This window comes from Sinocyclocheilus rhinocerous, unplaced genomic scaffold (genome assembly GCF_001515625.1).
Source record: "Sinocyclocheilus rhinocerous isolate Xijiao unplaced genomic scaffold, SAMN03320098_v1.1 scaffold57, whole genome shotgun sequence".
Lineage (NCBI taxonomy): Eukaryota > Metazoa > Chordata > Actinopteri > Cypriniformes > Cyprinidae > Sinocyclocheilus > Sinocyclocheilus rhinocerous.
In genome coordinates, this window is record NW_015652130.1 from 1672354 (window position 1) to 1694420 (window position 22067).

At 35.9% G+C, this 22067-nt stretch overlaps 1 protein-coding gene across 2 annotated transcripts in view; it reads left to right on the forward strand.

Moving 5' to 3' along the window:
- Nucleotides 1–773: 773 nt before the first annotated feature.
- LOC107713523 (contactin-4-like) overlaps nt 774–22067 on the forward strand; it is a 149856-nt gene continuing 128562 nt past the window's right edge. For both annotated transcript variants that reach the window (XM_016519057.1, XM_016519058.1), the window contains exons 1-2: nt 774–987; nt 20206–20341. In XM_016519057.1, coding sequence (XP_016374543.1) covers nt 20254–20341 — 88 coding nt within the window. In that variant the 5' untranslated portion in view covers nt 774–987; nt 20206–20253. The remainder of the gene's footprint in view (nt 988–20205; nt 20342–22067) is intronic.

The following is a 22067-nucleotide window of genomic DNA, read 5'->3' on the forward strand; positions in this document are numbered from 1 at the left end:
CAGAACATTCTTAGAACATATTTTTATTAGTTGATCAGCTGCTTAATTGACCCTTTAAAATGCCTTTTTTTTTGTTATTATGAACATTGTTATTATTAATTAGTGACAACAAATGTGGTAATATCTTAAGTAAGTGGTTTTGTTAAAGGCAAATTATTTATTAAGCAGAATCAACATTCATGTGTAAGATCAGAGTGTGTAGTAAATCAAGTAACAGCAGCCCACTGTCATATTTTGTTAATCTTCCATTTTTGTTATTTTCTAAGTTTTAACATCTAAACAAATGGATGGCACAAGGAATTCACAGAATGCCAATTCGCCCAATTATTTTTTACAACATAATTGTAATATTCTACCATACAAGTATACATATTGCCTTACTGAACATGCTTAATAGGCCTATACGTTTTCTGATTAGATCATAATGTGTGTGTGTGTGTGTGTGTATATATATATATATATATATATACACAGTATATGTTAAACATATTTACAATATCTGTTATGAAAGTCTTTTTTTTATTACTAACATTTTTACAGTGCATATTTTTACTCTTTGCAGTACACCTAAAGCATCCCGCCCTCTTGAAAGCCAAATGAATAATAAATGGGCACATTTTACTGCAAGTTTACGTTTCTGCCATATCAGCTGTGTCCTCGTATCCCTAATGTCAAAGCCTCAGCCCTTCGTGACACAAAGATGATGTGATTTGTGTGACTCTTTGGGAGCCCTCCAGCACAGTATGTGGGAGGTGCCCACCCCTTGCCACACGAGCAGCGCGGGCTCATGTTGATCTAATGCAGGAATCAGCGGGGACCGAGTGTGGATAGCGCGATATCTCCAGCTGAACGCTGGCGCTCGCATATTCTGCCATTAAGCGGCACTTTTTGGAGATCCGCTCCGTGTTATTCGGATGCTCGGTTCAGTGAGCGTCTCGCAGAGAGCCCGCATCACTCTGAGGAAGGGAAGAGACTCGATGTATCACAGTAAGTGCGTCTTTAGTTATCAGCTGTGCATCGCTCCGTCACGCTGAACTCGCGTTTATATTGCTGCTCTATCTGCACCTCAAACATATGCGGAGAGTGAGTATGCCGTTGCACGTTTTGCCTTGTGTTTTTGGTTAGCGACGTATTTTCTTAGGCATTTACTTAGAGAAGGGACACATGCTCACTTTGACGACTGCTTAGACGTCTCCATTTATTACAAGACATTTCTATTCATGCGGTAGACGAGCAAACCACAGAAGATCAATTAATTATATTATTTAGCATTATATTTGTGAGTAGTAGTCCTAGTGATGGAAGGTGTAGTAGTAGTAATAATAGCATATCTATATAGGCTACATATTTCTAGTTGGAAAGGCAGTAGTGAACTAAATGATTAATTGGAATGGCTATTAGAGTAGTAGAATTATAATTTAGTTGGACTGACAGTATATTATCAGTAGAATTGTAAAAGGATTGTAAATTATCACTAGTAAATGTGTATGTGTGTGCAATTTTGGTCCAATATTGTTCCAGTGTTAGGCTATATGTTTACTGGGCACATTTGGTATATGGAAAATAGTTTACCTTACAATAGTGTAAAGTATGTAATAAAAGTAAATAAATAAATATGACAGCATTCTATAATTATTTATTTTTATTCATTTTATTTTTATTATTATTTTGTCTTTATTTTTTAACATATTTTATGTGCTATGATTACAAATAGCTTATCATGAATACAATTTTTTAAAAAGTTTTCCATTGCTTCAAAAGTAATTTTAGTGCTGCAGTAGCTAGCAAGAATACTTTGTATGTTTTTATGAATTCAAACTGTTGTTTGGCTATTATCGCTAAAAGTGACCTTCTCTGGGATCATTATTCATCAAATCCTCAGTAAGCACTGCAGGTGTCATGATGGCGGCAGGCACAGGAGTGTACCTTTGGTTTTTTCTCTAAAAACTGTATCACTCACAGATCATTTTGCATTTCAAGTCATTTCAAGTTCATGACAGAAATGATATGTGAGTGGGTGAGTTGTTTACTCTGTAACGAGTCTGCCCATTTTCTCTAGTTTGACACATTCGGGCCGGTTTGTGCACCTGTTACGATAACATTATCCAGCTGACAGTGTGATCAGCCAATCACGTGGAGGCACTGCGTCATATCACGTGACCTTTCACTTGTTGATGAGGAACGTATACAGTATATCTATTGTTATACAGTATGTATCATGTGTATGTACATTATATTATATTTTCTACATATACTAAGGCTAGTCATTTATTTCAAAAAAGTAAATATATGTTTGTCGCTTTTAGTCAAGTGAAAGTGACAAGCATCTTGATGTTTGCTGTGAAAGTCATCATCACTGTTGACTTTTCGAAGCTTGCTCGAATTGATCTTACTTACTGAAACAGCTGGTGTTGGGTTGTGTGCAGAGCGCATTAACGTCAGGACGGGTGTGCATTACCGATGCTTTGAGACATGTTGCGCTGGGGTTAATGATCTGATATGCTCTGGGTTTGATTTGGTTAGAGAGCGTCATGTTGGAGACTAGTGCCTCTGCAGATGTTTATTAATCCGCTCTCACTGTCTCTCCATCACTTAATCCGTCCGGATTTACTGATTATTGCTGTCCACAAACTCTATAAACCACTCAGAATTTATTTATTTATTTCCCTTGAAGGATTTACTTTCTGCGTCACATGTTAAAAGTCATAGCTTCCTTATATTTTGCTCCTCGTTTGATTTATTTATTGATTTAGCCGCTACATGGCTCACAATATTCTTGGTTCTGTAGGCAAAGATGAGCGATCTAAATAAAACTGAAGTTATAGACCTCATTCGTATATGTGGTTGGATAGACTTATCTAGCATCTGTCGCTCAGCATCCCAGACTGCAGCTCCCTGCGTTGAGTGCAATCTCATCTCGTCTGGTGGCCAAGCAGATGAGGTTTTATATGGATCATATTTAATGTTAATCACCGGTCAGGCTATAACAATGCAGGACATGTTGTATGATTATCTTTCGCTCACAGTGCAGGCTTTTCTTTCAAAGCAACCTGGTTTATGTTCATGTCACAATACATTAGAGACAAATTCAGTGTGATTGCATGCGTACATGCAAATGAGATTTGTATAAATCAGGCTAACATCTAATGTCAAAACACTGCTGATGAGAGAATATGTTGCATAATTATTGTTTTGGATAATAATGTTTTGGCATTAGGTGGAAAACTGAAGCCTTTTTGGATGGCCTTTTGATATACTACACGGTCACAAATAGTTAACGGCGTTATCAAGACGAAAGTATGAGAGCGAGTGTGTTCTTACGGTAAGCATGGCGGCCTGTCAGAAGTGATGTAGTGCAAGTGACATTATAAAGATTCTGGGGTGGTTGCATTTCATAAAAATTTCAATGGATGGTGTCTGCTGGTGGAAGCACTGAGAAAATCTGTCAGGAAGGCCACTTCTATATAACATACACTTTCCTTCTCGTTGCTGAGAAAAGTTAGTAATATGAGTGGTGCAGTATGTGCATGCGGGTCAGGGCTGAAGAGTTTTACAGGTCGTTTTCATTTTACACTTCATTTTCACTTCATTGGCAAGGCGACTACTAAGTAAAATATGGTGACATTAATTGTAACTTTCTTGCGTAGAAGTGTTAGCAGGGATTATGATCACTCTGCGGAAACTTGTGAAAGTAGTAATAATTAATAATAAAGTAATAATAAAAAATTATTATAATAAATATTCAGCTTTTACAGGAAGATTGCAGATCTGAGATGGGTACCATTATAAACACAAGCCAGGGTGTTTGTTAATTATAGAGCAGGTCAACCAAAAATTAATTTCGTTTCATTTAATCTCCTTTTTTTTTGGTCATTCCGAACCTGATGTTTTCGTGTGAAACACAAAAGATTTTGAAAGTCAGTGGGCTTCAGTGTTGTTTGTTTTTAGACATTCTTTAAAATATCTTCTTTTGTGTTTTTCCGTCAGGTTTGTAATGACACACTGTCAAAATGATTTTTATTTTTTAAATGAAGTTAATAAAACAGATTGTTTGAGTATGTTTTTCTACTTAAACATTTAAAATGTTCTTGTGTTACTTGCTCTATGTATCTGTTTCTGAAATTTACTAGCGATTTCTGAGTGAAAATTGTTTATGCAACCAATTTTCTTCAGTGCATGAGTGTGAGTAAATGATGTGAACTGTCCCTTTAAGTGTTTTGATTGATCCAGTATTTTGAATACTCGTTGTCTTTGCTAGGAGATTTACGCCATGTTGCTTCCTTCAGGGAAATGTAGAGCCCCTCGGGACTCTCCTGTTGTTACTGTATCCTCCTAAGTTTTACGTTGACAGAGCGAATGCAGTGGGCGGCCTGACTTAAAAAAGCAACAAAGCCGTCATTTACATGTGGGCTAGGCACAGCTGGCCACTCTCAAGCCAGGCAAAATAGCATTTTGGACAGTGTCCTAAGAAGTCCGTTAGCATCTAATCTAAGGGCTCTCCTCTCCCAGCGGACCGTGCGGTAAACCAGGGTGAAGCTCGGCAAATAAAGACAAATGCTCTCTGTCAACCGCCTTGCGCCTCCAGTAAGAGACTCTTCTTTTGGCGCTGCACTCTGTAGGTTTTTAAAAGCAAACAGCGGCGTGCGATTTTTCAAAACATCATTATGCACAGAGAGGCTGTGGGCCCCTGATACTTCTTTCGCCCTGCGCATGCTTAGACTTGTAAGCCTCTTGTGTCATATTAAGATTAATTTTTTCCCCCTCCCCATCTAGCCGTTGTAGAATCTCAAAGTCGGTTTCTTTTTTTCTCTCTTGCTCTCTTCCACCCCCTTCTTTCTTTTTATCGAGAGACAGCCAGTGTCTTAGCGCAAGCATATGCTGAGTGCCTTTGACACGTCTCTGCTACGGAATTATTTGCATATTTGCCAAGCATTGAAATTGATCCAGCTGACATCACAGATCAAAGCCGGGTATACTGACAGCAGTGTACTAATGGATCTAAGATGGCTGTCAATTAGGAAAAACAATCCCTCTGGTGCTAGAAATTATTATTTCTCAGATACCTCTCGAGAGTGTGTGAAAAGGGTGTATTGAATGCACTTGCTCACAATGCACTGGTTCCGATGGTTTATTAATAGCGTTCATAGTGTTTAGCACTGATGGCTAAAAGGCTAAACTGAAGACATAAACGCTACTGGGAAAACGAAGTCTCGCTTTTGTTTAACACACCATGTTTTATTCCATATTGGCTTGACGTTCAGGAAAGCTGACAGCTGTGTGTAATAGTGTAGAAGACTCTTTCACACAGTTGCACTTTTTTTTTTTTTTTGAGAAAAAGCAGAAACACTTTTTTAAGGGTTCTGGACCATAGATGAGCAAGGTAAAGCTGTATTGTTACTGGGATTAAATGGATTTAAAGGAAACCCTCAAAAAGTGTGTTTTGTGAGAAATTGCCTTGAAGTGATTTTTGAAGACAGGTGAAAATGTAAGGTTAAGAGTAGTGGAGGGGCATCAGTGTAGTACTGTTTTCTTTTTTTCCACTTCCAAGCTTCCCGTCTAAAGGAATTGCAGTAAAATCAAATCTCTGGGGTCGGTTTGTTATGCTTGTTCAATGGGACTAAAGCTATTGTTTGGGCAAATATGCAAAGTATCGAGTGTGGGTGCATTCAGTATTCAGCGTGTTTAAAAAAGTTCCCATTAAAGCAGTCATCTTCTTTTATTCTGCTGTTATCACTACCACTTAATGTCTCCGAGCTGTATTTTTAAGCTTCTCGGCTTCATGTAATGATCCTCATACATGATTGCAAGTAGACCAGCCACAAACAGCGCTATCATTCATTTTAATAACACCGCCATTGTGCCTTTTTATTATGCCTTAATGTCCAGTTATGTGAATGGACTTGTGAGCTGCATTTATTTTCAGATTTCAGGGTTACAGACACATTAAAATTATGTTTTTTTTTTCCTTTTTGGATTAACGGCCTAAAAATCTGCACCACACTAGTTTGAACAATGACAGTACCATGGAAAAGCAAGAGTAATATTATGATACTTTTGATATATACTTTGATACTGAACGATTACCAGTGGTATTTTCCAAAGATTAATATACAGTAAGGAAGGAATAATTAATGACGGGGTGTTGAATTATTAGAAAATAATGCACACCTGAGGTGATGAAGCCTCAGGTGTACATTATTTTCTAATAATTTAATGGATCGGAGTCAATTATTCCACTTATACTACGGTTACCACACCTCAAGACATTGTTCAGATGTTATATTTTATATTCTTCAGGTTTTTGTCCTTAAAGCGCTCTTGTGTGTAGGATTAATGTCCGCATTCTCACGCATCTCATCCCATGCCTCCATTGCTAATAACAAAATGCCATTTTAGACCAAGTAACGGAGATTTAAGCCATTGATAGCAAACTAATACAGTTATTAATGAAGTTTTTAGAGAGAGATTTAAGTGCATCTCAACAGTGTTCGGCAGCAGCGTCTCTACTAATAACGAAACTGTAAGTTCATCTTCTTCAAGATTCAAGAACAGTGCCGTTACTGCGTCGCTTGTGAGAAATGTCATGTAGTTTGCTAAACTATTTTACTGATAAAAATTGTCAGAGCAGCACTGACAACAAGCTTCTGTGTGAGTGTGTGTCTGTACTGTATGTGTGTGCGTTTGTAAGAGAGAGAGAGCGGGAAAAAGAGAGTATACAAAATTTTGTGGCAAAAACATGGAAATAATTAGTCGTTTTTTTTCTTGTTGTTTACTATATTTATTTTCTTTGGTCAGTGTCAATGTATCAGATTCTAGCATTCAACAGCCCCTGTAGTATAATATATAATAGGGCTGCACGATAAATCGCATGCGATATTTAACGCGCATCTTGTCAGAAAGCCGGTTCTGTAATCAGCGGTAAATCTCCATCACGTGCGTGCTTTCACATTGAGCAGCATTAACTACACAGAGCCGTTGTTCACTGACGAGCTGCGCCAAAAATCGCGCCAATATGAACGTGGTCGCATGCGATATCGCATGCGATTTATCGTGCAGCCCTAATATATAATGATATAATTTTATAATGTTGATGTGTAATGTTATGTATGTTACATATGTTATTTTATATATGTTATATGAAACAACACCATATTACTTTTTTGTTCGTGCATTGGTTAGAGCATTGTTATTTATCTAAACACATAAAAAGAAAGTGAAAATTGGTTTTGTGGCTGGTTTAATAACCAACACATCTGTCTCTAATAATCTGTGGTTCTGAATTAGTTCAGATTCACTGAACTGTATCCGATATCTGCCATTTCTAAATGTGTTACAGACCTATTGTCTGTTGTTTCTTATGCAGTCATGGTGCAACATATTCCTTTGGGAATATGGGTAATTGTGGGTTTCATTAGCGGAGCATAACATGTCAAGGCATTTATGGAACTACTGGTGCTGTGATTCCAGTTTTATTATTTACCTTTAATATGCTCCCTGATAGTTCTTCCCTCTAGTAAACTTAAGATGTCAGATAGAGATGTCATATATGATGTGCTTTAATGATGGCCATGTCAGGCAAATTGTTTAATCAGCAAAGTGTTGCCAAACCACATGGGTGTGTTTTGAAGTGCTTATGCGAAATCTAAGACAATCTTCTAGGGAGTTCAGATGGTGCTAAAAACATTCTACTACTTTATGCTTTGGAAAACAAACATGAGGCTTCTGTCTATGAGGAATAAAGCCTACTGAGTGAGATTAAAATTATGATGTAATCTGTCTTAAAAGAAAGAAAACCGGTCACAAGTAAGCAGTGGTTGTGCTGGTGCATGATTTTTACATAAAAATAATTAAAGTTATAACATATTTTTATAACATTAATGGAGCCATATTGGGTATTTTTTCCCCTTAGGTCCACTTATAATGTTAATATTTTTTTCCAGTGCTCAAAAACACAATAATTGTCCTATAATTTTATTTTCATTACAATTTTCCACCCTCTGTCTGACCATTACACTGACCATTAACCAGGCACAATGTAATTTGTCTGTACACACTGAAAGAGAAAATGCTGTGTGATGCAGCACATTCAGAGCCACTGAGAACATATATGATGTTCAATATACAGTTACAGTATGAGCAGAGGTTTTCAGCCAATGAGATTTCAGTGTGGGCGGGGCTATCCAACAAGGTGCCGCAGAAATAAAAACCAAATCATGGCTGGTTAGGACAACAACTGATACAAAAAGATGTATATGAACAATTATGCTCTGTTTTTAGCATTTTATCATTTTTTATTTTGTGCTGAAAGTAAACAGGCTGTTTATTTTGCTGCTGTGCCTTTAAGACTATGAAAATGGACGTTTTGCATGTGCAATGGTGCAAATTTGCAGTCAGATCCAATAGTTTTTTAAACAGACTTAATTGATCAGGGATATTTAAAAAAATAAACTTTACACACATTAGTGCTTGAGAAAGATATGGAGAGCAGCAGGCAGTCATATGTTAATGTTGACATCAGAAATCCAAGACTTTCAGAACAAACCATTTTTGCTGTTTAGGTTCTTTTGAAAGTCATTTTGTACTGTGACGTACAGTAACCATATTAAATGTCATGATTTATTTCATTCATTTTCTAGCCAATATTGGCCAATAAATATGAATCTATGAAACATTAAATGAAAAAAACCCCCACTAATATTGGTCCATAACTGCTGTGGTCCGGATATATTGTGTATCCTTAGTTTGGTGATTTGATTGTGATCACTTGCAATGTATATTTCACATTTTCACATTGAAGAAAGGCAGAAATATGCGTTCGGAGGGTAGTACTACTATAAATTACATAGAACTCGCTGTCTTCTTTGGTTATACGATACTCGTGCCATTGTGTGTCCTCACATGTGTCCTCACATGACTTCTCAGGTATGAGAGATTACTCCAATTTTCTGAGCGCTTCTGATTGTTGCACTGAAGCAACATCCAGGCCCTCATGTCTTACCAGTGATAGAAATGTGGAGCCTTTTACTCTAAATACATAATTTTTAGCTCTCAAAAATATGTCCTGAAGGCCTGAGGCAATTCACAATATAATCATCTCCCAGTGGCTCAGGCTTGAGAAGTAGCAAAGCGATTCGCTCGCTATAAAAAAAGCTTTGCATTATATGACCATGTTGGATTGACTGTCATCTCATCTTATCTGGTCAGATAAGTCGCCTTGATGTGAATTATGGTTTGACCGTGATAATGAATCAGCGGCTGATCTTGATTTGACAGGCTGATGGAAGGCTACTGAGCATTTCTTTGTCAAATGTGGGATCCAGGGCTGGAGTTTTCTAAAATCCACAATTTAGACAAGCTGTGCAAAAATGACATTTAAAAAATGCATTGTCTCTGAGGGGAAAAATGATGGAGTGATACTTAAAAAATGTAGGACGCTATCCTGCAGAAAGCAAGTGTGCATAACAAGACCAAGTAGTAGGGATGCACCGGAATTAAAATTCTTGGCCGAAGCCGAACAAAATGAAACACTGGGCCGAATGCCGAATACTGAATACGGTTTTTCCCCCATGTAGGCCTATTTTGCCATTTTTTTTCACCATTGCATAAATTAAATTGCCAAAATGTGCTTTTTACTGTTTTGTGCTGCTTTTCAAATACAAAAATCAATTACAAAACAACAATTTAAAAATATTTACTTAACACTGAACATTTTTTTTTACATTCTAGCAGACATTCTCGGTTGAGGCCATTTCACGATTTCAGTCATCATTCAGTGGCCTAACCTCCAGCATCAGCCACCTCTTCTTCTCATCGGAGACGTGATACAGCACTAAACAGTCTCTCGCTGTCGGTTCTTCGTGCTTGTAATGATTGCGTCTTTCTCTGATAGATTTAATACTTTCACGCTGCCGACATGTTTGCTGCATTAGTGCGTGACTCTAATTGATCGTGTTAGTCATTGTTCGGTACATATTATTCGGCCTTTTCGCTTATTCGGCCGAACACCGAAATATATTTTTTTGCTATTTTCGGCCGAATAATTTCGGTTGCCGAACATTCGGTGCATCCCTACCAAGTAGCCTTTATATAACAAGTGCCCTTTTCAAAATGAGCACAAATATGAGCACTTCCTGTCTAAATGTTACAGCAGGCTACAGCATGTGTTAATGTTGCAGATGGAATTACGTCCACTACATACGTCAGGTCTCATTCACTGTGTACACTTTTGTATATATAATATATGAAAAAATATTTATATGAAATAATTGTGTCTATGTATGTATGTGTATCTATGTATGAATCTATCTATCTATCTATCTATCTATCTGTCCTTTTATCATTCTATCATTCTATCTGTCATTCTATCGTTCATTCTATCTATTGTTCTTGTGGTCTATCTTTCATTCTATCTATTGCTTGTTTCATCATTTGTTCCATCGTCCTATCATTTGCTCTATTTATCTATTTTTCTATCTGTCATTCGTTCAGTCATTCATTCCATCATTTGTTATATGGTTCATTCTTTCTTTTGTTCTGTCTTTAATGTTTTAGCTGTCATTCCATCCATTGTTCTATCGTTTGTTCTGTCATTCACACTGTCTATGTATTGCTTGTTCCATCGTTCATCTGATCATTTGTTCCATCATTCTGCCGTTCACTCTATCTATTTTTCTATCTGTGATTCTATCTTATCATTTGTTCAATCGTTTGTTCCATTGTTTGGTATATGGTTCTATCTATCTATCTATCTATCTATCTATCTATCTATCTATCTATCCACCACACTAAACGACCTTACAATTGCTCTTAATGGTGATAAAGTTGAACTTTTCTAACACTGTTTCTGATCATCTTACAGGCATCACTTATTTTTGCAGCTTAGTTTCAACATACTTTTTGGACTAGGAAGTTTTGGGTTCTTAATGTTGCAGTATGTTTTCATGGTACGCAGGAAAATTAGATTTTTCACCAGTTTAATTCTAAAAATGACATGTATTTGGCCTTTGTTGGTTTACACAGTCTGGCTGGCACACATCAGCCAGAAACAAGGGTGGCTCTGTCGAGTCATTGGCTAATCCAGCTCATCATTGGCACCATGCTAAATAGTTGGAGAGGCACAAGAATTTGTATTGTTCCTGCCATAATGGTGATGTAATGGTGGTGGTGTTATGTTGTTGATGCCATTATTGTTCAAGGCTCAGGCTGTAATTTAGCTTAGGCTGTAATACAGGACCATAGCAAAGGCCTTTATGGGGTAGCGAGCTGCAATTTGAGCAGAGTAGAATCAGTAAGCCACTGTTGCAGGGCTAGAGGTGTAACATTAAAAAGAATGAACTATTTCAGCACTCTTCCTTTTTTTAGACATCTTATTATTTTTGGGAATAAAAAGTATTGAAAAGAATGAACTCAATATATCCGTAACAGATATAAATCAGATGAAGCATATTTATCGAAGTGGTGACATTTACATAAATCAGTAACAAGCAGATGAGTCATTAAATGAGATGTCAAGTACTGCAGATTAGTAGGTGTTGGTACATTTAAATTTGAAGAAAGCATCTGAAATGGGTCCATGTTTTATTAGAGCATAACAAGGTACTTGCAAATGGAAGTATCATTAATCTGAGACGTGCTGCAAAATATTTTTAACATTTAAATTCATCTAAAGGTAGTGATAACAATGTTAGCAGGACTTTTGTGCTTTCAGATCATATGCTTTTTAAGTAATCTGACTATAGAAAACCTAATTGATGTTGGCCCTCATTTAACCCTCTATTGATGTTGGTACTGTATTTTTGTGACCTCACTAAAAGTGCAAGGTTTCATTCTGTGACCTCATTGCGTTAAACCTGTGTGTTTATTTTTTATTGCTAATTTCTGCAGATCTCTGGTGCTAAGCTTGAGTTCTGTGGACTTTGCAGCGTATTAGTGGTGGATTTATTGTTGTCAGCCTAAGATACTGCTATGGCAAAGACTGTCCAGTGCACCAGAACTCACAGCCTTGGGCATTTGTCAGCTGTCGATGTGAGATCTTGTTTGGTAGTAAAGCTTAAGGCACAGGCACACTGACTGCAATTTCACACTCCCAGCTACTGCTTATAAATCTTGTAGAACTTTCGAAAATATGAGTTTTGTGCTGTATTTCTTCTTATTTGAATGAATCTGGCATTCTTTTATTTTATAGCTGTGGTGTTCTTGCCAATTTATTCTTGCTAAATCAAAATTTGTCCATTTATATCCATGACATGTCGTTCACAACCCATTTTACCTCTGTAATGTGACTCATTTACAAATTAAACCACTTTGAACATTGTTCCATATATTAAATGAGAAATAATGTATGGAAGGACTTCATTTTATTTGTCAGGTATTGATTTGATAGTAAAAAGTGGGTGTTACATACCAAAATGGAGCCATGTGGTTGGAGATGCATTGAAAGTAAGATGGCTGAAAAGCAGAACTGAGCACGTTATTACATTTTGATAAAGGTTTATGAGGACAGACATTTATTTTCTTTGAAATAACATGCACAGATGAATAATGCACAATAAAACCAGCAATGTGCATTTAAAAAGTAAATATAAGGTCAGCTGTGATTTCATGCTGATACCCCATGGCTCCATTCTCATTAATTTTTAAAACCAGAATAATATTTGCGTGCAGTGTGCTCATGCATGACACCTGACTGATTATATTTCAAGGATGTTAAAACCTTGATAACGATGTCTCGATATTTATGTATTTTCTCTGAAGTGGCTGGAAAAGGTTACTTCTTGTATTGATCAGTGAAACTATTATATGAACTTTTGTCAAGCAGATTAAACATGTTTAATAGAAAAAAATAAAATACAATAAAAATGAAAAAATAAATAAAAAAATGCTTGTTTAAATAGGCATGATTACCACAGTGCTTTAAAAATTAACACAATGAAGCATGACATTTAATAATGTTCATTTATATGAACCTGTATTGCATAATACTATATTTGAATGTTTTAGTATAGCATAATAGTGTAGTATAATTGATAGCATAATTGAATTTATATATATATATATATATAATTTATTTTTAATCAATTAAAAAGAACAGTAAACTCCCTTTTGAGTTGTCTTGAATGCTTTGCAAGTAGGCTATGCTTTAAACACAGCCGTGACCTCGCTGATATTCCTTCTTCCATGTGCAAAATTCAAGCCAGCGGGCCAGCAGCCAGTTTAGGTTGTGGATGGGGAACAGAGATTATTAAAGCTTAAAGATTAGGAAGACCAAGGGGTCAAGGTTTGACTGGTTAGCATGGCTGTGGCCTCTACTCGTACAGTAGATGCTTTAACTGTAACTATTAACAGCCAAACAAAATGAGCAGTGTAATTATTTTGCAATAAATGACTAACATTCCATTTCAGTTATAGTAGCTGTTTTCAAGTGTTCCAATTCAGTATTGTCATTGTGTCATGTTCCTGCAGCTCCAAAGCAGTTTCATTAATATTGGAATAATATAAAGTGATGAACAGTTCACGATAAGACCAGGAACCTTCATTAAGAAAACGAATACGGTCAGTTTTGACTTCATAATGACATTTAGAGAGTATAAATAGTATTTTACCATATAGTATTTAAGGAAAGGAAGGCAAGCTGAGAGAGACTGTGAAGAGAAAGCGAAAAAGCAGGCAGATCTCACTGAACCTTTGACTGCAAATCCTATTCGGCTCCCTACATTGTAACGAGATTGGCAAAGACAGAGTGGCTCAGCCATGAAGGTTACATCCAACACAGAGAGCTCAGCTTCAGAAAGAGGCAACAGAAAGACTTTTGTGCTGCTTTGCGTTGCAAGCCATAAGAAGACATTTGAAGCCACTCTCTTTATATCAGCCATTGCCTGAAGCTCCATGGAGCAGCGGTGACTCTTTTTTTATGCCCATGCGTTCCCTCACCCATCTTTCTGAGTGCTTGTCATTGATGCACCAATGCATGCCTGACTTTCAGCACCCTGGGCTCCTCTCTGGTTTGGAGAGAGGGATTTTCTGGCCCAAAAAAGCATGAAAGATGGAAGCATGTCACTTAAGCAACATATAGCCACTTTGAAAATAGATTTAAAAAAAAGAAAGCAAAAGGGAAATGCACGACCCCCCTCCGAGGCAGCTCGAAGAGAAAACAAAATACCGCATGAATTTAATTTTGAGCTGTTTTTGACCGTGACAGTTTTTGAACGCCCACGCAAAGGACATTGATTGCAAGATAGATTTGCAGATAGAACTCCATGGAGCCACTAGACAATAGATAATAGCTCTATATGAATTACACCGTTAGTCATGTATCGGTGAATGCATATCTGTATGAATTAAATGTAAGAGAGCAAACCAGTTTTGTAAGTTAAAGGGAAAGCATGACAGCGTTTCAGGACACTTATATTTTTTCCAAGGAGCACATGTGCTCCTATGTTGAATAATTCAGGAGAACATTAAAACTTTAGGGTTGCAACGAAAATGTGTTTTTCCTTAATAAATGGATACAATGAGATATTTACAAGCATAGCATATATAAAGTCTACTGTCTAATACATTGAATAATATATGTAAAATAATGTTACCAGTTAAAGCAGCTGAGACCGAAACTACAAGATTTTACATTAAATTGAATTACACCGTTAGTCATATATCAGTGAATGCATATCTGCATGAGCGCAGTGAGAATAACAAACAAGTTTTAAAACATAAAGGAAAGCGTAGTAGAATTTCAGGACGCTTTTTTCCCTTAGGAGCACATGTGCTCCTGTGTTGAATAATTTAGAAAGCTTTAGAAATGCAACGAAAATGTGTCAAGTGTTTTTTCCTTAATAAATGGATACAAGGAGATATTTACAAGTATAGCATATATAATGTGTATCCATGTAATTCTTTGGATAATATGTGTGAAATAATGTTATCAGCTTCAAGAGTTAACAATAAATTAAATGGTTGATAACCAAAATCCAATATTAACCAAGACAAAAAATTCGGAATGTGGAACTGTTAATTATAAACAAGCCTGAAATACAATGGGACTCTTATTTTGAAATGTATGTGCTTTACTATTGCTGGCTGGCTTTAACATGCAACCGCACCACATTTTGAATTTGAAACGTGCAGCGTTCATATTTATTTAATGAAATCATAGCATTTTGAAGTTTAATAATCACATTGAGCCGTATTGCGATTGCTTCTTTTCCATCCCTAAATTTAAGACCTCACACGTCTTAAATGTTTGTTATACAATTTTAAGATATTTAAGACTTATTTAAGAAAAATAAATAAAAACCTTTTTATTCACAAGTATGCTCCAAAATACATTTTACAGTTCGCACACATCTATTTTTAGTCGCAAATACGAGTAAAATAATTGCACAGTTGATTTCTGAGTTTGTGCAAGTCTTGTGTTGGCAAACTTCTGAAATTGTGATGTGTTTGAGTGACACAAGACATATGTAGTAGATTCAGCCTTAATATATTTTGTTATATATACATCAGTTGCTTATCCAGACAGACTGAGAGTTTTTGGTGAGGATTTTTTTAAGGAACAAAACGTGGTGTCTATATTAGTTGGTCCTTGAATCATTCACTCGGTTTGTTTAAAAACGTTGATTCATTCAGGTGTTTTGTTTACAGATGTGCAATGATTTTATACAGGCTTTGTTAGGAACTATATTTATTAGTGGCGCAAAAAGAGACTGGGAATATTGTGTCTTTACGTAAGTTATTCAATATTAACTTTATTTATTGAATTGTATAATGTAAATCAATGTCAAACTCAAAAATGTGTTGTCATATTCTTTGTGTAGTTTGAAAGTCACTACAGGAAGGTTTTTATGAGTGTGTTGCAAGATGTTCTTGACTCTAAGATTAAGCATTTAATTTGTGAACAAACGGGAGACAATAAAACAATTCACATTGTAAGTTGAGAGGCATGAGTGCACTAGATTTGATCAACACATGTCTTGAAATAGCGCATTAACCCCATCTGCTGCTGGATCAATTGTGTAGCTTGTTCTGCGGTCTGGATTCTCCACCTCATTTGTTGGCCTTCTCAGTCATGTCTCAGTATCAGCTACAAATTAAAGCTTGTGGTCGAATCAGCATGCCTGTGATGGCCGTGCTCAATGGTCCTCATCTAAATGCTGTTTTTGTCCCTTGACCCCTTGAAAAAAGAAAGAAATGGCTCTCATTTAGAGGGTTTCAGTGCAAGCGTGTCATCAGGTTGTTCACATTTGCACTTCCAATCAATCACAGCGTTAACCTGTAGTTGGAAACAGCATGCTAATTGAGACATGCCTTAAGAAATATGTTCAAGAGGATTTTTTTCTGAGCAAATTGTTTAAATTGCTTGTTTTACTGTCAAATATATGTAATGTGGTGTGTGTTTCTGGCACAAGTTGTCATCTTGCTATTTTGGTGTGATTTAGTATTTATCACAATTTAAAGAAACAGTTCAGCCTAAAATGAAATTTCTGTCATCGTTTACTCACTTTCAAGCTGTTTCTGCATAATTTCCATTGAACAAAAAGGAGATGTTGGGCAAAACATTCAATGATATTTTACAATGGAACTGGAGATGGGGACTATATATGTATATATAGTATATATATACAGTGGGTACGGAAAGTATTCAGACCCCCTTAAATTTTTCACTCTTTGTTATATTGCAGCCATTTGCTAAAATCATTTAAGTAAATTTTTTTTCCTCATTAATGTACACACAGCACCCCATATTGACAGAAAAACACAGAATTGTTGACATTTTTGCAGATTTATTAACAGTATATTTCTTGAGCACTAAATCAGCATATTAGAATGATTGAAGGATCATGCTGACACTGATACAATTGGCTGCGAACAATTCAGCTTTGCTGGAATAAATTATATTTTTCAATATATTAAAACAGAAACAGTTTGTCTAAATGTAACAATATTACACAATATTACTGCAAGCATTAAAAACTTCTTTTAAAAACATTAAAAAAAAACTTCACTATTCCAAACGTTTGACTTGTATTGGCATTTTTTATTATTATTATTATTATCTTTAGCCTGTCTTATGAGAGAGATTGACCAACTTTTATCCATTATTCACTGAAAATAAGATTTCAAATTTAATTAGTGCTTCATGCTTCATTTTAATTAGTGCTTCAGTATTATTGGCTTTAGAAAATGTGGAATATAATGTACATTCAATGGTTTATTTTTTTTATTATAGTTTTTTGGTATCATGATATTTCTGCTATTTTTGAAGCTTGAGATCTCTTGTCCCTTTTTACTTTAATTGTGTGCCAAATAAAAAAAAAAAACTAAAAAAAAAAACCCAGCTTGGATATGCCAAGAAAGAGAGCCATACAGGTTTGGAACAACCTGTGGGTGAGTAAATGATGATGTTCCTTTTAAAATGGCAATAAAAATATCAGGAATGTAACTTTTACTCCTTTGTCCGTTAGAAAGATCCTTTGTCTTCTACTAGGGGTAAAGGGCATTTCCAAAGGGCACAGTAGTGATAGAGGATCTGCTATTGACAGATCTTGATATAGAAAAAACCCATATCCGCACATCACATCAATGTAGATCCAGCAGATTTTGAGTCTGAAGCGTAGGCTGTACTTGGCCGCTCTGGTTTCAGATGAAAGAAAATATCCCTCTAATCCAGGTACAGAGAAAAGAGAGCTAGTATATGAGAGCAGATTAAGGTGGAGCTGGGGTTGAGGAGGGGGGGTGGAGGGTGACCTGGAGATTGGACTGATTGAAATACAGATAAGATATTAGACATGATCTGCGTCGACAAATCCTTAGCTTAAGTTGTTGATGTTACTTTTCAGGAAATAAAGTGGATTTAATCTCAGAAACCCTTGTGATTTTCGATCTGGAAAGCTCTTTGGAAATTATGCTTCCGGATATTCGAGCGGAAAGGTGTTAGCATCTTTTTCATTTGGGCACTGCTGAATTAATAAACTGCAAACTGCGAGACTTGTCCACTGCGGCAGTCATGCTTTCAAGCCGTTTTCATTCCTGCTCTTCCTCCTTGTAAAGCAGAACTTGGCTTTTTCTCAAGGCAACTCTTGACATGCTCCCTCTCACGATTGCTTTGCTCACTCTGTAGAATGCCGCATAAATCACACCGTGTCCCATTTACATCTGTCTTTCTCAGCCGGTAGTTCAGAACCGAACGCTCCTCAATTCACCCTCCCAGACAGCCGGTCTGAACAGGAATCTGAGAGTGGTATTGAGGAGCACAGTGGAACCCATATGCACTTCAAAGATTAGATTGATCCGTGTTTTATGCTCTGATTTCTCAAGTTTATATTGCTGCCAGTGTAGCGAAGTTTACGTATTTCTTAGTTTGTTTTTGCTCACTCCAAGGTTTGGACCTAAGCTTTCTTATCTAGTAAAGTCTGTGGAATATTTCACCACAAAATCTAACGAAAAAAAAAAAGAATATAAAGGAAACAAAGCTTACTCTCTTAAGAGTTTATGCAGTGTGGCATTTTGATAAATGAGTACATTCTCACCAAATTATCATTAGTGTAATGTGAAAAAAAATCTTATTCTGATTGGTTGAATCTCATTATTTTTTTAGTAAATGATTTTCACAGAATTGTACCTTACCTACTCAATGTGTGTGTGTGTGTGTGTGTGTTTGTAGTTTTTTATCATTTTATTTTCACATACTGTTACAGTGCAAGAACGCTTTCACTAGTATGCATAATTTTCTTTATGAAAAATATTTTTCTTTTTGATTTTGGTGGGAAATATTGTCATCTCTGCTTGTTTTTGTTATATTTACTTGAAGAAATAATGAATCTGAAGATAAAAATATAAAATATTTTGTGCTCTGATTGCCTAGAATACAACATAAACACAATGAAGCTGTCTGTTCATTAAACCCATCATTTGTTTCGCTAAATTAGGACTATTTTAAAGAAGACAAGTTATGCCTGGGGATTCTGGGACTTTACAGTAGACCCCATTGATTTCCACTCCCTTTCCAGCAGCTTTTGTGCTTTGCACTGTCAAAGGCTTGAAACACATAGAGAATTACTCCTTTCCTGGTGATCCCTATGGGACTCCAAGTAAAAACTGAATAAAAAAAACAATGCTTCCTCTCCTCATTCTCACTACAAACATCCCTCAACCACACCAAGCACACAGTAGATATCGAAGTTTGCCATGTGAAGATTCAACAAATGTATTCAACTGTACCGAGTGTGAAAGAAAGTGTTATTTAACCTGGGGCTGATATAGAAAAAGCTCCACAACTCATACACAACCCATAATGACACATAACTTAATGGCATTTTTGCCAGATAAGATCACATTCTCGTTTTAATAACCTCAGAGTTTTGTAAAAGCTAGAAGAGATGAATTTGTATAGATTTATGTGAGATTAAAGGGCTAGGTTAGCCAAAAAATTTAAATTCTGTCATTAATTGCTCACCCTCATGTAGCTCCAAGCCTGTAAGACCATTGTTCATCTTCAGAACGCAAATTCAGATATTTTTGATGAAATCCGAGAGCTTTCTGACCCTTCATAGAGAGCAATGCAACTGAAATGTTCCCAGGCCCAGAAAGGTAGTAAGGACATCGTTAAAATAGTCCATGTGACATCAGTGGTTCAACCATAATTTTACGATGCTACTAGAATACTTTTTGTGCGCAAAGAAAACAAAACTAACGACTTTATACAACAATGTCATATATGTATCATATATTGTCATATATGTAGAGAGCACTTTTCACAATCCAATTCCCAAACTCCTGATGTGTATCATTTTTATTTTTTATTTTTTGGTGCTTATCCAGCTTCAGTTGGCAGTATGGCACATTACAGAAGTTAAATACACTGAAAAAACCTGCTGTAACAGTTTTCACTCAGACGTTGCTAGTAAATTTCACAATTACAAAGAAACCGCAAGTAATGCACTGAATTAAGCCTGACATTCTGAAGTAGAAAAACTGAAATAGTACCTTCTTGTAATAATTTTTACAGTGTAGGTGGTGAACATAATTTTATAATGAAAAGCAAATTCAACATGTTTATTTCAGGTGCCAAAAAGAACTGAATCAGAATTGAAATATTGAGACATTATGGCAGCACTCTGCATTTTAACTCGGTCAACTATTACTAGAACTTTACCAGAGTGGAGGATCTTTGAATCAAACTAAGCACCTTATTTTTTGTGTTCCTTGCAGAGTGAAGAACGAGAAACCACAGAGAGGCCTCCATACCTTCGTGATTGGATGCGAGTTGACTTTGACCGTACCAAAGTGAAGATGAAGTTGCTATGGAAACTGCTGGTTCTGCAGTCATTCCTGGGGTGCCTTGCAGGTAAAAGTATCTTATTAAGAACTTTTGATGCGTGCATGGCAGCTCCTCTTTGTGAAGTCTGGTTCCATATTCCTATGTATATAGGCCAGGGGACTGTCTGAAAAGACGTCACGGAGATTGCAACCAACTCGGATGCAATTTATATTAGCGAATAGTAGGCCTAGTCATTAAAAAGGACAAAGAAAAGTCCAAGTTCCAAAGAAAAGGACTGTGTAGTTCAGTTAACAGGAGAACAATTGTTAAAGTAAATAACAGGATCCAGTGGACAGATCCGAGAAGAAGGGCTGTCGGCTGTTTGCTTGATAGTTTTGAATATAAATTAGATGATCGGCTTGCAAGATAGGATACTAAGATGAAAAATATTAATTTGAATGTACTGATAGCTAAGAATGTGAGATTTAATCAAGAAGAGGGAGAAATCCAAATCTTTATTCTTTGTCAGACTGATATAATTTGTAGCAGTATGAAATTAAATTCTGGGGGACGCTACTGACCCAGAGGTGCTCTGTGCTGCGCAATTGAAAACGACTTGTTACAGAAAGCCAATTACTGAGTGTTACTTTGAGAAAAACAGAGCTAAAGAAGTGTGATATTGAGCTCTTGTCTTATCAGTGTTACATTAAGGCTGATTTGATTAATCAATTTGATTGATAGGGTTTCATGTGCTTTACAATGCTATTTTTTTTTTTTGTCAGTTTTTGTATTTTAATGAAAATGTCATTTAAATGACTCAAACGTTTATTTCATTTAATTTAATTGGTGTGTAATTTGGTTCAAGTTAATCTGTGCATTTGCTTCGTTTTCTGTGCAATGTAAGTTGTAATGTTTTTATTTTGTATATATTTAATATATCCATATATATAATATAACCATCATCGTCAACAGTATTTGTAAGATTTGAATTCATCACAATGAAGTGTATTTTCATCTCATTCTCATATCACTGACAAATGTTTTCATTGCTTACTTTAACGAGATTAACCCTTGTGTTTTGTGAGGTGGATGATTTGAGGGAAATACTAGGGAAATTGTCCCCCAATTACTTTTTAGTCAACACAAACTAGTTACAAACCTATAAAGTTCATACCGTGCAACGCCATTGAAGCCAATGATCCTTCCCACTCACAGTGTCTTAAAAGAGAAAATTAGGGCTGTAGGGAACTAAAACCCACCCCCCTCATCTATCTATAAAGTCATTGTTGTTAATTAATGTACAAAGAGAGGAAATGGCGATACGCATGTATTCAAACTCGTATCTTGAATTTATTTCATATTTCATTAAGGAACAATTAAGGTGGCTATTATCTCTATTAATACTTTCTTTTTTAACTGAGTGCGCTTTTACATCAATAATCTGATTCGGAGAAGCGGTCCCATTTCTCATACGTAACACTGTCTGTGTGAAATTAGCACTTTTTACCTTCATTTAAGTATTTAATCAACTAGTGAGATGATGTCCTGCTAATTATCTACTGTAGTTTACATTTAAGAAATGAAAGAGAAAGATCCACAGATGCCACAAATTATCACTAATGTATATTTGAGCATTTTCTTTACCTTTAGTTTTGGTGATACAGATGTGGGAGACTTTTTGTAAATGTGTTTTAATTTAATTTAATTTAATTTAATTTAATTTAATTTAATTTAATTTAATTTAATTTAATTTAATTTAATTTAATTTAATTTAATTTAATTTAATTTAATTTAATTTAATTTAATTTAATTT